General features: G+C 40.1%; 1 protein-coding gene across 1 annotated transcript; it reads right to left on the bottom strand.

Annotated features, from left to right (window-relative positions):
- Positions 1 to 15,995: 15,995 nt before the first annotated feature.
- Positions 15,996 to 16,777, bottom strand: LOC138905126 (uncharacterized). Its single transcript, XM_070193630.1, has 2 exons — positions 16,601 to 16,777; positions 15,996 to 16,541 (listed from the first exon to the last, which is right to left on the bottom strand). The coding sequence occupies exons 1-2, from the start codon at positions 16,775 to 16,777 to the stop codon at positions 15,996 to 15,998; spliced, it is 723 nt and encodes a 240-aa protein (XP_070049731.1).
- Between the last annotated feature and the right edge of the window lie 1,236 nt (positions 16,778 to 18,013).

Below are 18,013 nucleotides of genomic sequence, written 5' to 3'. Positions count from 1 at the left end.
GGAACACTCCTAGGTTGGATTGACCATAAAAAGTACCGAGTGACCGAATAATTTGTGACAAGTATTTACACGAGGTCTTTTTACTGAGACATCATATACCTCATATCATGCAGTATTGATCTATTTCACTTGTACTGAGTTTAAATGTTAAATTTGAAAGCATGCCTACATTTTGTATCATTATTTATATTGGACTGTACCTGCGGAGCTCGTCATTGCTTTCAGTCCAGAGGTTAGTCTTATTACTTATTGAGTTAGTTGTACTCATACTACACTCTGCACCTCGTGTGCAGATCCAGGTGCTCCCGGATACGACAGCTACTAGATTTCAAAGTTAATTCTGTTGGGGACTATCAAGGTAGTTGCTTGACGTCCGCAGACTTGATTCCCTTCCTGTTTAATTATTGTATTGTTCTATATTTTTAGACACTGATTTTATCAGTCAGAATTTATATTCATATTAGATGCTCATGTACTCAGTGACACCGGATTTTGGGAGTGTTATATTTGAAATTGTGAGTTTCTTCCGCTGAATTTAATTATTATGTTTTCAAATTAAAAAGATATGGTAGTTTATTGAGATTTTCGGCTTACCTAGTATTGAGATAGGCGCCATCACGACATGTGAGATTTTCGGTCGTGACAGTAACATAGGTATTTGGCTATCAAAAGTTTGAGAAATCTAGTCAAACCTTTTGAGTGCTATAGATATAGTTAAGTGACTTTGCTGTTACAAACAAAAAAAAGATGACTTTGGTTGATACATTTCGGATAATTTAGTGATCATTTAATTAATGGACTCTTAGAATGATTAACTAAACTAACAGTAGAAGTTGGAAGATCCTAACAATACGCATATATCAAGAAGAATATGAATTTTAAAAATTGCTACAAGTTAGTTTTCACCATCGTCCTTAACAAGAAGTTGGATACTAACATGCTACTACTAGTATTCATTCGCCATATATATAAGCACATTTTCTCTTTCAGTTACAATTACCTATCTTCGATTTGACTAAATTCCAACACCTCTTTCGGTTACGATTGATGATATATCTAAAATCAACATCATAATATTTTTGTTGGATTTTTTAGATTAAGTTGCAATAACATTATTATACATACATTCTTTGTGCCCATATACACTAAGGTAGTTAATAACCACAATTCCAATAATTACAAATTTCAGATCATTACTATTATTAGTTAATCTCATGTCTGATTCCTTTGTCTCAATTCCAATTGTCTAGTACTATCTCCATACGTAGTTGTGCAAAAGAAGACACATCAATGTTTATACTTGAACGGAAAGTTTCCTTTTGAGTACTAATTAATAACTACACTTTGAGATTATATATATATATATATATATATATATATATATATATATATATATATATATATATATATATATATAATATGCTTGTCAAAACTAGGAGAAGACATTGAAATCAAACTCTGCTCAAGCGAGAGCCATGGAACAGAGGAGAGAAGACTCTAGAAGAATGTTCAAAAATGCATTATTTTCAACCCCCCCCCCCCTTTTTTTCCAGTAATATCTGTACACTGTACATCTTATAAGAAAATAAGAAAAAAGAAAACTTTGTCAGCTGGCAATAAACTGCCCACTAACTACTAACTACCATAATTAAATATTCAGTATGCGTATGCAATGCCAGTATACTTCTCAATACCCCTCCTCAAGTTGGAGGTGAGGAGTTCACACCCAACTTGTCAAGTAAGGTGGATTGCTTGATGCCTGTGAGAGTCTTAGTGAATATGTCAGCTAACTCATCAGATGTGGAGATATGATGCAAGGAAATCAGACCCTCCTGAGGTTTGTCTCGTACAAAATGGCAGTCAACTTCTATATGCTTGGTACGTTCGTGAAAAACTGGGTTCTTGGCTATGTGCAAGGCTGACTGGCTATCATAGAAAACTGGAATTGGGAGAGATAATGGAACTGTTAATTCTTCAAACAGCCTAGCCAGCCAAACGAGCTTACCTACTAGTCGACATGTACTCTGTCTCAGTTGAGGATCGAGCTATGGTGGATTGTTTCTTTGATTTCCAACTAACTGTGCAGCCACCAAGCAGTATCAAGTACCCGCTAACAGACTTCCTGGACTCTAGGCAGGCAGCCCAGTCTGAATCACAGAAGGCATTGCTCATATAACATGTTCTGCTGGATAGGAATATCCCCAAATTAGGATCACCTTTCAAATACCTCAACACATGATACACAACCTTTAAGTGAGTGTCTCTAGGATTCTGCATGTATTGGCTGAGATGTTGTACACTAAATGCTATGTCAAGTCTGGTATTGGTAAGAAAATTCAAATTCCCAACTAGCTTTCTATAATGAGTGGGATCTTCTAATGGAACACTTTCGTCAGCTTTCAACTTGAGTGAAGGATCAAGAGGAGAAGACAATGAAGATTGCTGAAAACAATCATACTCCTTCAATAAGTTCATAGTAAACTTCCCCTGAGAGATCAGTACCCCATCTTCCTTATACAACACTTCCAATCCCAAGAAATAATACAGAATGCCTAAGTCTTTGAACTTGAAGGTCTGGTCTAAGAACTTCTCCAAGGAGTTGATCTCATCAATGTCATTTCCAGTGAGAATAACATCATCTACATACACTGCCACAAACACCATTGTGTTGCCTTTTTTCTTATGAAATAAGGAATAATCCAGCAAGGAGTGAGTATATTCCTTTGAACACAATGCTTCTGCAAGCTTTTAATACCATTGTCTACTTGCCTGCTTCAAGCCATACAAAGATTTATTCAGTTTGCACACTAAACCTGGTCTCTCTATAACTAAACCAGGTGGTACTTCCATGTAGACTTCCTCATGTAGATCTTGATAAAGAAAAGTATTGTTCACATCTAATTGGAACATCTGCCAACCCATCTTAATTGTTGTCCCCACTAGAGCCCTTGAAGTGGTTATTTTTACTACTGGTGAGAAGGTCTCTGTATAGTCTATTCCAGCTTTCTGAGTGTACCCTTTGAGAACCAACCTGGCTTTGAATCTCTCAATTCTCCCATCTGCCTTATGCTTGATCTTATATACCCACTTGCATCCTATAGCTTTCTTTCCATCTGGGATAGGCACCAACTCCCATGTATGATTTGTGTATAATGCCTGGAATTCTTAGGTCATTGATGCTTGCCAGGCATGATTAATGACTGCCTCTTCATATGAACAAGGTTCACACTCATGTGAATTGTTTCTTACCATCTGCTGACTTTCAGGAACCAATGCATTAAAAGAGAAATACTATTTATTTGGGACAAAGGCAGTGAAAGATGTAGACTGTGTTCTTGACTTTGGCTAGAAGAATGTGGTTGGAGATTTGGGATTGAATGCACATAGTCCTTTAAGTAAGCAGGGGTCTTATGTGTTCTAGCATGTCTGTACTGATTATGACTCAGGTATTCTTGTGATTGACTTGATACAAAAGAGTTATTGAGATCAGGAACATGTAGTTGGTCCTGGCTTTGTGGAGGTGAATCAATTGTCAGGCTATTATTTTGATATATGTCTATTGGTGATTGGTCGTGGTTATTTGAATGACCAGGTGACATTGTACCATGGTGATATTCAGGTGACACTGCACTAGAGTGGTATGAAGGCTCATGAGGCATATCAGGTTCAATGGAAAAAACTGATATATTAGGGTGCATCTGTTGTGCAGAGGGAAATTGGCCAGGATAGGACACACTATTGAAATTGAAAGACAAGCAAAAGGGAAACACATTTTCATGAAAAACTAAATCTCTTGACACATGTATCTTCTTTATGACCAAACTTAAGACTTTGTAACCCTTTGAAATAGATGGATATCCTACAAAAACATGAGGAGTGGCTCTTGGCTCAAACTTATATTTGTGATTTTTCAGTGTAGTAGTGAAACATAAGCAGCCAAAACTTCTGAAATGAGAATAGTTAAGCTTTTTCTTGTGGAGCAGTTCATAAGGGCTTTTATTATTTATGGAGGATGAAGGTAATCTATTTATCAGGTATGTAGAGGTAAGTATACACTCTCCCCAGTACTTTAGGGGTAACTTGGACTGGAAAAGCAATGCTCTAGCTGTTTCAAGGAGGTATTTATGTTTTCTCTCTACCACCCCATTTTGTTGGGGTGTGTATGGGCAGGTATTTTGGTGGACAATTCCTTTAGGCTGGAAAAATGAAACAACCTCAGAACTGGTGAGCTCTAGTCCATTATCAGTCCTTATAGACATGATTTGTTACACCCTATATTTTCGTACGTAAAAATACGTCGTAAGCAAACTAATGTAGGACCAAAAATGAGATAATATTTAAAATTATATAAAGTAAGTTAATCATGTTACCTCTGAGGTTACAAATATTGAAGATCATGAACAACAAGTACAAAGAGGGTTGGACAGTTCAGAAGCTAAAGCAATTAAATAAAACAATGTTTCGTCGAAAGTCGACAAGTTGGATATGTTATAACATGTACCTTTGGGGTGAGACTAGGGTGATTAACATGATAAGGAGATTATGTTATGATTTATATTAGTCGTATGACATCCGTGTGTTATGTTTTGAAGTCAAGCGAGTTGTGGAACAAAAGTCGATGAAAGTCATCACAAGTTACATTCATAAGTTTTACTGAAACTTTGGGTCAAATGTAACTGCGATTTTCTCCCAATATACTTAGAGTTATGGGGTGTTCCACCCATCAAATTAAATATCTATGAGTCTATTTTCCAACGCATTAAACCGTTTGTCAATACGACATTGGAGTAGAAAGATATGGGTATTTGTGCGATACTGCGCAAGCTGCTAGGTGACAAGTAGGTGTGTCACCTACTTGCTTAAATTAAAGCCCAAAAATGGGCCATTTCAGGTCATCCAAAGAGGCCTTTTAAGGGCCTATTTTCTTCATATATTAGACTTAAAATAGAGCATAATAACCATACATAATCTCTGCAAAGAATCCTCCCAAAAATTTCCCACAAACCCTAATTGATTTTCTCTCCCTTTCAAGTTCCAATTGGAGGTAAAACCTAGAGTTTGAAGAACCAAGATAAGAGCTGAGTTATCCAACAAATAAGGTGAGTTTACTTCTCTATTTCATCCAATTTTTCTTCTGTAAATTCGTGGTAAGTCATTCTATACTTATAAGAACTCACGGTACGGTGATCGGAAGCCGTGAGTTCGAGTTATTCACTTTTGTGGACTGTTTTGTGTTGCTGTTGGGCTGCGTGTTTTACTACTATTTTGTGGAGTTTTGGAGGAGGAAGGGGGTTTATAAACACCATATAAATGTAGGGTGGTTGGCTGGTCGTTCGTCATAACATTTTCGGGTCGTTTGACACTACTACGGTGGTCGTTTTGTGTACGAAGAGATTGGGGTGTGTTGGGCTATTTTGTAGTATTTGATGGTGTATATAGGGCTGGAAAATGATGTATATATGTTGTTATTGTTCTGTTCTTGTATTGTTGGTGTTATCTTGAATTTGGAGGAAGTAAGGATTATAGGGGAGATGCTGCCCGTTTTAATATAAAATAGGTTTGTCGTTCGTTGTACGATAGTTGTACCTTTCGTAACTTAACGATAGTATTATTATCATTCTTGTAGATTAAGGTGCGAAGAGGTGAGTTCAACTTGGTGATTGGAAAGATTGTGATAAGGTATGTTAAGGCTAAGCCTTCCTTCATTTTGGCATGATCTCGTAGCTACATGTGTTAGTAATGAGACAAAAAGAGAAGTTCATATTCATGAATTTATTCACACTATTCTAGTCTCATAAGTTACAATATTATTCCTTATCGAGACTCTATATTCAATTTTAGTATTGTCTTCTTTCAGTCAAGAGAGCAGCAAGCCTATATATACAGTATTACAGTATTTTCATTACCATCGAGCTATAATCGATGGGCAGGCCCCTATTGGGCAACCTCTGATCAGATGGAAAGTTATATACCGAGCCTACTCTATTGGGCAACCTCTGATCAGATGGAAAGTTATATACCGAGCCTACTGTGGCCGAGCGCCTATGAGCGAGCCCAGCATGGCCGAGATACATAGCCTAGTATGGCCGAGCGCCTATGAGCGAGCCTACTATGGCAGAGCAGTTATATATATACCGAGCCTTATAAGGCCGTACAATTATTTTACTTACTATATTGAAGGAGTTGAGTCAGTATCAGCAGGTAAGTATATCTCCAGATCATCTTTGACTCCCAGTTACTTCCAGTTATTATATTATCAGTTCAGTTTCGATTTTCAGTTATGTTATTGCCTTACATACTCGGTACATTATTTCGTACTGACGTCCCTTTTTCGGGGACGCTGCATTTCATGCATGCAGGTTCAGATAGACAGACGAGTAGATCTCCTCAGTAGGTGTTTCCCGAGTTCAGCCTGATCGGTAAGCTCTACGTCTTTCGGAGTTGCCAGGTCTAGAGTGTTGTGTACATCTTATGTATATCTGTATATATGTTATGGGTATGTCGGGGCCCTATTCCGATCATAGTACATCTATCAGTAGAGGCTTGTAGACATATCCTGTTGGTTAGTGCAGTATGTTGGGTTTGTAGGCCTGGTATGTATAATTTGGTGGTTTGTCAGCTGTAGTAGCTATGACGGCCTTTTCAGCCTAGCTTTATATTGATGTTTAGTTAGCGCTAGTTTCCATTCAGTTTTATATTTTGCTTTGCAAATTGTCTTGCAAGGTGGCCCCATGGCCAAAGTATGACATTATGTGTTCAGAGTCCCTTAGTCGCAATTTGGTACGCTAGGTTAGGTGAGGCACCGAGTGCTTGTCTCGCTCCTAGGTTCGGGGTGTGACAAACTTGGTATCAGAGCAGTTCTGTCCTTGGGAGTCTACAAGCCGTGTCTAGTAGGGTCTTGTTTATAGATGTGTTGTGCACCACATTATATAAGCAGGGCACTACAGGGCATTTAGGAGTTGGTTACCCTTCTTTGAAATCTAAATCGTGCTACAGAACTGAGTTATAGGAAATTTGAATTAAACTTATGTGTTGGTGTTTGCATGCACAGATGACGGTGACTAGGAAGACTACGGCTAGCCAGAGGAGAGATATAGCAGTAGGTGAGGGGACCAGCAGGGTACCCCCAGTAGATGGGGCCCAGTCTGAGGCTCAAGGTGAGACCCCTACTCAGCCATTACCGGCTCCTCTACCAACTACGGAGATTCCTAGGGAAACCGCACATCCAGTTCCCCCTCCACTTCCATCAGATCAGGACTTAAGGAGTGTGGTGCATTTGTTGACATAGTTGGTAGCTACCCAGCAACAGGCTAGGGCATCAGCTAGTGCAGGAAATTCTGAGGGGTCTGGGAGTTCAAGGGTCCGAGAGTTTATTGCTTTGAGTCCCCCAGAGTTCACGGGGACAGATCAGAGGGAGGACCCGCAGGATTTCATAGATCAGCTTCACAGGATCTTTTGTGTTATGCATGCCACGGAGAAAGAGGCAGTTGAGCTAGCAGCTTTTCGACTCCGAGATATAGCCATCCTTTGGTATGAGGGATGGGAGAGGTCTAGGGGACGTGATGCACCTCCAGCTATTTGGGAGAATTTTTCAGATGCCTTCCTTGACCAGTACTTACCACGGGAGATCCGACAGGCTCGAGTCGATCAGTTTCTAGCCCTTAAGCAAGGTAATATGAGTGTTCGAGAGTATAGTCTCCGTTTCGACTCATTGGCCAGATATGCACCATCCATAGTTGCTACTATGCGGGACAAGATTCACAGGTTTATAGCAGGGTTAGCCCTAGAGTTAACCAAGGCATGTGCCACTGCTGCATTGCAGGATAGTATGGATATCTCCCGGATTCAGGCATTCGCCCAGTATAGAAAGGGGTAGGCGTCGGCAACAGGGTACAAAGAGGGCTGAGCAAGGGCAACGAAAGAGGATGAGATTTCCCAGGTCTCAGGAGTAATCTCAGGGTAGTTATAGGACCCAGTACTTCGGACAACCACCTAGGCCTCCGCCACCTCAGTTACATGGTTACAGGTATGACCGCTATACTCAGTCAGGACTAGGTGAGAGCTCACGGGCATCGGGTTAGCAGCGACAGTGAGGATCTGCGCAGACATGGTCATTTCCTCCACGGTGTGACATCTGTGGTAGAGGACACTTGGGCCAATGCCGAGCAGGTTCTGATGCTTGTTATATATGTGGGCGTCCGGGGCATATGATGCGAGATTGCCCAAATAGAGATTCGGGGGGAATGGCACAACCAGCGAGTTCAGCAACAGGATCATCTATGTCCGTGCATCCTTCAGGGCGCGAGTCTCAATCTTCGGCTGGTAGAGGTCGGGGCAGAGGTAGAGGTTCCAGTTCAAGTGGTAATCAGAACCGTATCTATGCTTTAGCGGGTCGACAGGACCAGGAGTCTTCACCAAACGTTGTGACAGGTATATTAACTATTTGCTCTCATGATGCTTATGCTTTGATAGACCCAGGATCTACTTTATCGTATATTACCCCATTTGTCGCGAGGAAGTTTGGTATAGTGCCTGAAATACTAAGTGATCCTTTTGCGGTATCTACACCGATCGGAGAATTGATTATTGCTAGATGGGTTTACCGAGGTTGTACGGTGACAATTTGTAGTCGTCAGACCTCAGCTGACCTAGTTGAGCTAGAGATGATGGATTTTGATGCTATCATGGGCATGGACTAGTTAGCAGCTTGCTATGCCACAGTTGATTGCCGAGCAAAGGCAGCCATATTTCATTTTTCGGGTGAGCCAGTCCTTGAATGGGTAGGTAATACACCAACACCCAGAGGTAGGTTTATTTCCTATCTGAAAGCGAGGAAAATGATCGCAAAAGGGTGCATTTATCATATTGTGCGAGTTAGAGATGCAGATACTGAGATACCTACACTTTAGTCTATTCCCGTAGTCAAAGAGTATGCATATGTGTTTCCAGATGAGCTTCCAGGTATTCCTCCAGAGCAAGAGATTGATTTTAGAATCAATTTGCTTCCAGGAACTCAACCAATATGCGTCCCTCCGTATAGAATGGCACCTGGCGAATTGAAGGAGTTGAAGGAGCAGTTAAAAGATTTGTTGCAGAAAGGTTACATCAGGCCCAGTACCTCACCTTGGGGTGCACCAGTACTATTTGTGTGGAAGAAAGACGGCTCGCTGAGGATGTGTATCGATTATAGGCAGCTGAACAAGGTAACTATTAAGAATAATTATCCACTTCCAAGGATCGATGACTTGTTTGATCAGTTGCAGGGGGCTAGATGCTTTTCAAAGATAGATTTGAGGTTGGGGTACCACCAAGTCAGAGTTCGGGAAAAAGATATTCCGAAGACAGCCTTCAGGACCCGATATGGCCACTTCGAGTTCCTTGTCATGTCCTTCGGGTTGACTAATGCACCCGCTGTATTTATGGACTTGATGAATAGCCTATTCCGACCATTTTTAGATCTGTTCGTGATAGTATTTATTGATGATATTCTGGTTTATTCCCGTTCAGAGGATGAGCATGCGGACCACCTGCGAGCGGTACTCCAAACCCTCCGTGATCGTAAGTTGTATGCTAAGTTTTCTAAATGTGAGTTCTGGTTGAAGTCTGTAGCATTCTTGGGGCATATTGTATCAGATGAAGGGATAAAGGTGGACACTCAGAAGATTGAGGCCGTGAAATCTTGGCCTAGACCTACCACTCCGACAGAGGTTCGTAGCTTTCTAGGCTTAGCAGGATACTATCGGAGGTTCGTAGAGGGTTTTTCTTCCCTTTCGGCACCATTGACGAAGTTGACACAGAAAGAAACTAAGTTTCAATGGACAGAGGCTTGTGAGCGGAGTTTCCAAGAGCTTAAGAACAGGTTGACCTCAGCTCCAGTTCTAACACTTCCAGAGGGTCTAGAGGGTTATGCCGTGTATTGTGATGCATCAGGTGTCGGGTTAGGATGTGTCCTGATGCAACATGGGAAGGTAATTGCGTATGCTTCAAGGCAGTTGAGGAAGCACGAGAGGAATTATCCGACCCACGACCTCGAGTTAGCTGCGGTTGTCCATGCACTTAAGATATGGCGGCATTATTTATATGGTGTTCATGTTGATGTATTTACTGATCGTAAAAGCCTACAATATATCTTCAAGAAGAAAGAGATAAATTTGCGACAGAGGCGATGGCTTGAGTTATTGAAAGATTACGATGTTAAAATTCTCTACCATCCAGGGAAAGCTAATGTTGTAGCATAAGCATTAAGTCACCGATCTATGGGTAGCTTAGCACATGTAGATCCCGAGAAAAGACAATTAGCTAGAGAGATTCATCAATTGTCTTCGTTGGGGGTTCGGTTAGTAGATTCTGAGGATGGTGGAGTTGTACTCCAAAACACTACAAAATCATACCTCATAGCGGAAGTCAAGGAAAGGCAGTACCAGGACCCAGAGTTGGTCGAGCTGAGAGAGCGAGTTCCGCAGCAGAAGAAGCCATTGTTAGAGCTAAAGGGAGATGGGGTTCTCAGATATAGGGGTCGTTTGTGTGTTCCAGATGTAGCAGGGCTACGAGACAGGATTATGTTAGAGGCACATTATTCATGGTATTCCATCCATCCTGGGTCGACGAAGATGTATCATGACATTAAGGATGTGTACTGGTGGAATGATATGAAGAAGAACATTGCTGAGTTTGTCGCCCAATGTACTAGTTGCTAGCAAGTGAAGATAGAGCACCAGAAGCCTGGAGGGCTAATGCAGACTATAGAGATCCCGACATGGAAATGGGAGGCGATAAACATGGACTTTATCACGGGTTTACCTCGTTCTAATTGTAAGTTCGATTCCATATGGGTGATAGTCGATAGGCTCACAAAATCAGCTCACTTCCTACCGGTCAGATCTACATATACAGCAGAAGATTATGCAAAGTTATATATTAAGGAGATAGTGTGGCTACACGGAGTACCAGTTTCTATTATATTTGACCGTGGGGCTTAGTTTACAGCACATTTTTGGAGGTCATTTCAGAGAGCTCTAGGGACTCAGGTGAATCTCAACACAACTTTTCATCCACAGACTGATGGACAAGCCGAGCGCACAATTCAGACGCTCGAGGATATGTTACGAGTATGTGTGTTGGATTTTAAAAGAAGTTGGGATGAACATCTACCTCTTATCGAGTTTGCATATAATAACAGTTACCACTCTAGTATCCAGATGGCTCCGTACAAGGCTTTGTATGGGCGTAAGTGCAGATCTCCTATAGGGTGGTTTGAGGTTGGAGAATCTGGGTTACATGGGCCAGACCTGGTTCAGCAGGCCATAGAGAAAGTAAAGGTTATCCGGGAGTGACTGTTGATAGCTCAGAGTCGTCAGAAGTCATATTCCGACGTGCGGCGACGAGACTTAGAGTTTAGGATTAATGACTGGGTATTCTTAAAGGTATCACCTATGAAGGGCGTGATGAGGTTTGGCAAGAAAGGCAAGCTTAGCCCACGGTATATTGGGCCTTATAGGATCATTCGGAGAGTGGGCCAAGTAGCTTATGAGTTAGAGTTTCCCTCAGAATTGGAGTTTGTCCATCCGGTTTTTCACGTATCTATGCTACGGAAGTGCATTGGCGATCCTACCCGAGTGGTGCCCACGGATGATGTACAGATTACAGAGGACTTGTCATACGAGGAAATTCCAGTTGCCATCCTAGACCGACAAATCCGCAATCTACGAAATAAGGAGGTAGCTTCCGTAAAGGTTTTATGGAGGAGCAAGAATGTAGAAGAGATGACGTGGGAATCGGAGGAAGAAATAAAGTCTAAATACCCCCACCTATTTCAAACTGAAGATATGGTTCGAGATGGGACGCTACAACATAGCTCTATGTAGGCTAGCAGGTCATCAGGTAAGCTTTTATTTTTCACTTTCAATATTTATGATTTACGGTCGGTGAGGCAAATTGCTGCTATTTATAAAGATTGGCCATGTGTGGCATGCATAGTATGTTTCTGGCTACGTGCAGGTTGGTTTTAACCTAGTGTACGAAGGATACTCTGGAAAAAGTTTCCAAAGTCTCCAAGAGTAAACATTCGAGGACGAATGTTCCCAAGGGGGGAGTGATGTTACACCCTATATTTTCGTACGTAAAAATGCGTCGTAAGCAAACTAATGTAGGACCAAAAATGAGATAATATTTAAAAGTATATAAAGTAAGTTAATCATGTTACCTCTGAGGTTACAAATATTGAAGATCATGAACAACAAGTACAAAGAGGGTTGGACAGTTCAGAAGCTAAAGCAATTAAATAAAACAATGTTTCGTCGAAAGTCGACAAGTTGGAAATGTTATAACATGTACCTTTGGGGTGAGACTAGGGTGATTAACATGATAAGGAGATTATGTTATGATTTATATTAGTCGTATGACATCCGTGTGTTATGTTTTGAAGTCAAGCGAGTTGTGGAACAAAAGTCGATGAAAGTCATCACAAGTTACATTCATAAGTTTTACTGAAACTTTGGGTCAAATGTAACTGCAATTTTCTCCCAATATACTTAGAGTTATGGGGTGTTCCACCCATCAAATTAAAGATCTATGAGTCTATTTTCCAACGCATTAAACCATTTGTCAATACGACATCGGAGTAGAGAGATATGTGCATTTTTGCGATACTGCGCAAGCTGCTAGGTGACAAGTAGGTGTGTCACCTACTTGCTTAAATGAAAGCCCAAAAATGGGCCATTTCGGGTCGTCCAAAGAGGCCTTTTAAGGGCCTATTTTATTCATATATTAGACTTAAAATAGAGCATAATAACCAGATATAAGCTCTACAAAGAATCCTCCCAAAAATTTCCCACAAACCCTAATTGATTTTCTCTCCCTATCAAGTTCCAATTGGAGGTAAAACCTAGAGTTTGAAGAACCAAGATAAGAGCTGAGTTATCCAACAAATAAGGTTAGTTTACTTCTCTCTTTCATCCAATTTTTCTTCTATAAATTCATGGTAAGTCTTTCTATACTTGTAAGAACTCACGGGACGGTGATCGGAAGCCGTGAGTTCGAGTTATTCACTTGTAGTGGACTGTTTTGTGGACTGTTTTGTGTTGCTGTTGGGCTGCGTGTTTTCCTACTATTTTGTGGAGTTTTGGAGGAGGAAGGGGGTTTATAAACACCATATAAATGTAGAGTGGTTGGCTGGTCGTTCGTCATAACATTTTTGGGTCGTTTGACACTACTACGGTGGTCATTTTGTGTACGAAGAGATTGGGGTGTGTTGGGCTGTTTTGTAGTATTTGATGGTGTATATAGGGCTGGAAAATGATGTATATATGTTGTTATTGTTCTGTTCTTGTATTGCTGGTGTTATCTTGAATTTGGAGGAAGTAAGGATTATAGGGGAGATGCTGCCCGTTTTAATACAAAATAGGTTTGTCGTTCGTTGTGCGATAGTTGTACCTTTCGTAACTTAACGATAGTATTATTATCATTCTTGTAGATTAACATGCGAAGAGGTGATTTCAACTTGGTGATTGGAAAGATTGTGATAATATATGTTAAGGCTAAGCCTTCCTTCATTTTGGCATGATCTCGTAGCTACATGTGTTAATAATGAGACATAAAGAGAAGTTCATATTCATGAATTTATTCACATTATTCTAGTCTCATAAGTTACAATATTATTCCTTATCGGGACTTCATATTCAGTTTAGTTTTGTCTTTATTCAGTCAACAGAGCAGAGGGTCTATATATATATACAGTATTACACTATTTTCATATATATATATAGTATTACACTATTTTCACCACCATCGAGCTATAATCGGTGGGTAGGCCTCTATTGGGCAACCTCTGATCAGATGGAAAGTTATATACCGAGCCTACTGTGGCCGAGCGCCTATAAGCGAGCCCAGCATGGTCGAGATACATAGCCTAGTATGGCCGAGTGCCTATGAGCGAGCCTACTATGGCAGAGCAGTTCTATATATACCGAGCCTTATAAGGCTGTACAATTATTTTACTTACTATATTGAAGGAGTTGAATCGGTATCAGCAGGTAAGTATATCTCCAGATCATCTTTGACTCCCAGTTACTTCTAGTTATTATATTATCAGTTCAGTTTCAATTTTCAGTTATGTTATTGCCTTACATACTCGGTACATTATTTCGTACTGACGTCCCTTTTTCGGGGACGCTGCATTTCATGCATGCAGGTTCAGATAGACAGACGAGTAGATCTCCTCAGTAGGTGTTTCCCGAGTTCAGCCTGATCGGTAAGCTCCACGTCTTTCGGAGTTGCCAGGTCTAGAGTGTTGTGTACATCTTATGTATATCTGTATATATGTTATGGGTAGGTCGGGGCCCTGTTCCGATCATAGTACATCTATCAGTAGAGGCTTGTAGACATATCCTGTTGGTTAGTGCAGTATGTTGGGTTTGTAGGCCTGGTATGTATAATTTGGTGGTTTGTCAGCTGTAGTAGCTATGACGGCCTTTTCAGCCTAGCTTTATATTGATGTTTAGTTAGCGCTAGTTTCCATTCAGTTTTATATTTTGCTTCACAAATTGTCTTGCAAGGTGGCCCCATGGCCAAAGTATGACATTATGTGTTCAGAGTCCCTTAGTCGCAATTTGGTACGCCAGGTTAGGTGAGGCACTGGGTGCTTGTCTCGCTCCTAGGTTCGGGGCGTGACATGATTGAAGTCCCAAACTGGTTTTCTATCATGGTGAAAAATGCTTTAATCACATATAAAGCATTACTCTTGCTGCCCAAAAGATGTGTCCACGTAGACCTACTATAATCATCTACAAGGGTTATAAAGTATATGTAGCCATCATGAGTATTTATATGGTAAGTTCCCCATAAATCGATGTGTAGTTGAGGATGAACTTTTCAATGGAAAGGGGAAATATTGTTTGTCAGCCATAGGGCATATAGGGCACATGAATGGTTGTTTTGAGGCAAGTTTAACTGGTATGGTTGAGATACCTCTCATCTTTACAAAGGGTACATGTCCTGATCGATTGTGCCACAAGGAATCAACAGTATCAACACCATTAACAAAGACATTAAGCACATAATGGCCACTTCCTTTATTCAAATTTGAACTATGTACAACAATCTGTGAATCAGAAGGGCTTTATTTACATGTGTGTGACGTAAAGTGGAAGGGCAAGACACAGAATCAGAAACAGTACTAGAAGTAGACTTTGAGAACTAAAAGTACAAACCATCTATTGCTTTACCAATCTCTAGAGGCCTCTTCACTGAAGGGGCCTGCAGAAGGAAGCAATCAAATTTGGTAAATGCAACTATGCAATCAAGCTGAACTGTCAAAAAATGAACAGAAATTAGGCTATACTTGAAACTGGGCACAAAAAAACTTTTCTTAGGGTGAATTTTGGGCTAAGGACTATATCTCCAACGAGTGTCACCTTTATCTTATATCCATTTGGTAATGACACCAGGAAATGGTAAACTAGGGTTTTAGTGTTGGTTAACCAAGATTTCTTAAAGGTCATATAGTTTGTGGTACCGGAGTCTAGGATCCATGAGTTAGAATTTGGCTTAAAACAATCATATGAGTGATTACTATGCTCAACAGAATTACAGCAAGTCACATTACCTGCAAAATTGACAGCACCACCAGCCACGTTAGTGTTTCCAAAAAACTTTCTTGCATTTCCTGATTGGATGTTCTCGAGCAGGCTCAACAATTGTCCATATTGTTCCTTGTTTAGATTGTGCAAATTTTGTCCCTGTTCTTGCAAAATTCCATCATTTTCTCCAGCATTCATTCCATCACCCGGTCAACCAAACACATTTGCAGTAGTCACTTTCCCTTTGTTGAACTTGTTGAAGGTCTGTGAGTTGTTGTTGAACCTATTCATGCCCTGTGGTTACCCATGAAGCTTGTAACATTTGTCTTTGGTGTTCCCCGGTCTTTTGCAATGCTCACAAAAAGGTCTAGGTCTGTTAGGATTATAATTTCCTCTAAAACCACCAATTCCAACAAAATTCTAATTGTAGTTTGTCCTAAAGTTGTTGCCTCCTGAAGTATTAGCATTTAGAGCAGCAGAGTCGATCATGACTTGACTCTGAAACTTGACTTCCCATTGCTTCTCCTCCTGAATAAGAATGGAGAAAGCCTGCGCTATGCTAGGTAAGGGGTTTATCATCAATATACTTCTCCTCACTACTGTGTATACTTCGTTTAGTCCTATGAGAAACTGAATTAGCCTCATATCTTGTTCAGCCTTTCGCATATTAGCTTTGGCTCCACAGACACACTGACAGCTGCACTGAGCATGTATGCTCAAGGTGTTTAGCTCTTCCCATAACTTTTTTATTTTAGTGTAATATCTAGTGATATCGAGGGTCCCTTGGCTTTGGTCGTTGATCTCCTTTTGTAATTGATATAGTTTTGCTCCATTCGTCTGATCGTACCTATCTTCTAGCTCTTGCCAGAGCTCCTTTGCATCATTGACATATTGTAGGCTATCTGCTAGATCCTTAGAAAGTGAATTCAGTATCCACGAGGTCACCATGTCATCACACCGTTCCCACTGATCGAAGAGAGCATCGTTTGCATCCGGCCTCTTACATTTTTATTAATGAATCCTACCTTATTCTTCACAGACAAAGCTCTTAGTACACCTCTTCTCCACGATCTGTACCCAGATCCATCAAAAGGGACCGGCACTAGAGTAGTTCCTGCATTCTCCGATGGATGCATGTAGAGAGGACTAGTCGAGTTCAGTGAGGTATTAGTTGATTCAGCCACTTCTTCTTCTCCGGCCATGATTCAAGCAGTTGAGGATACTAAAATGCAAGTTCCAGTTGAAGATTCAGCGGTCAAAAATTCAATTTTAGAGAAATTCTCAAAACAATGCGCAATGTGAGAACCTTAAATCGAGCAAAAAAGGAGATGAAATTCAAAGAGAAACTGATCAAAGAGAGACGAAATAAGTAAAATTGACGAGGAGTTGGATAGAGAACCGGAGCCTAAGCTCTGATACCATGTCAAAACTAGGAGAAGACATTGAAATCAAACTCTGCTCAAGCGAGAGCTATGGAACAGAGGAGAGAAGACTCTAGAAGAATGTTGAAAAATGCATTATTTTTAACCCTCTTTTTTTTCCAGTAATATATGTATACTGTACATCTTATAAGAAAAGAAGAAAAAAGAGAACTTTGCCGGCTGGCAATAAGTTACTCACTAACCACTAACTACCATAATTAAATATACAGTATGTGTATGTGTCAGTATACATCTCAATAATGATAAATCCTAGGTTTGACCTATAGTTTCCTTTAAGAAATGAATAACCATTCTTCCACGAAATTTTAAGTGAACTATTTAATGGACTAAAATATTGATATAATGTGTATTCCTTACAAGTAATATCTCATTGTTACAAAAGAAGTCTATATATTAGGGTGCTTGATGCACTTGAAGGCCGCTCAAAAGAAGTTAGGTTTCAAATATTTTACTGCAATTTCTTGTCTACAAGTTATCCAAAACTTGCAATGATGGTCAATCAGATATTATATTTGAATGATGAAAAAATAATAACTATTGAATAGAAAGAGAAGTAGTAATGCCAAATCTCTTAAATATTTTTCTACAATATCTGATAAGATAGCCAAACACTCCTAGTCTCCTATAAATGTATAATGTAACAAGCCAACAAAAATAAGCTTGCACGTCTAATATCACAATCAAAACAAAATTTCGGTATAATGGAATGGTTGGTGATTCCTTTTACTGATAATATATCAAGAATCATATGGCCAATGAATATTTATACAACCCACTCAAACTTATTTGGAATTAAGGAGTTGATTTTCTTAAAACAAATAATTTCCTGTTTTATGATCTCACGTAATGTTACCTCCCGATTCACGTATCCATTAGTATATACTTTTATCAGTTCTATTTTTCCCGATAACCATGAAAAACTTGTGCTGGACGAATTAAGCAAGATTCTTGACACGTTATTAACCCAAAAAGTAAACTTAAGAACTGAACCGAAGT

Source organism: Nicotiana tomentosiformis, chromosome 2 (assembly GCF_000390325.3).
Source record: "Nicotiana tomentosiformis chromosome 2, ASM39032v3, whole genome shotgun sequence".
In the NCBI taxonomy this organism is placed as follows: domain Eukaryota; kingdom Viridiplantae; phylum Streptophyta; class Magnoliopsida; order Solanales; family Solanaceae; genus Nicotiana; species Nicotiana tomentosiformis.
Note: the sequence above shows the minus strand (reverse complement) of the source record. Positions and strands in the feature narration are given on the sequence as shown.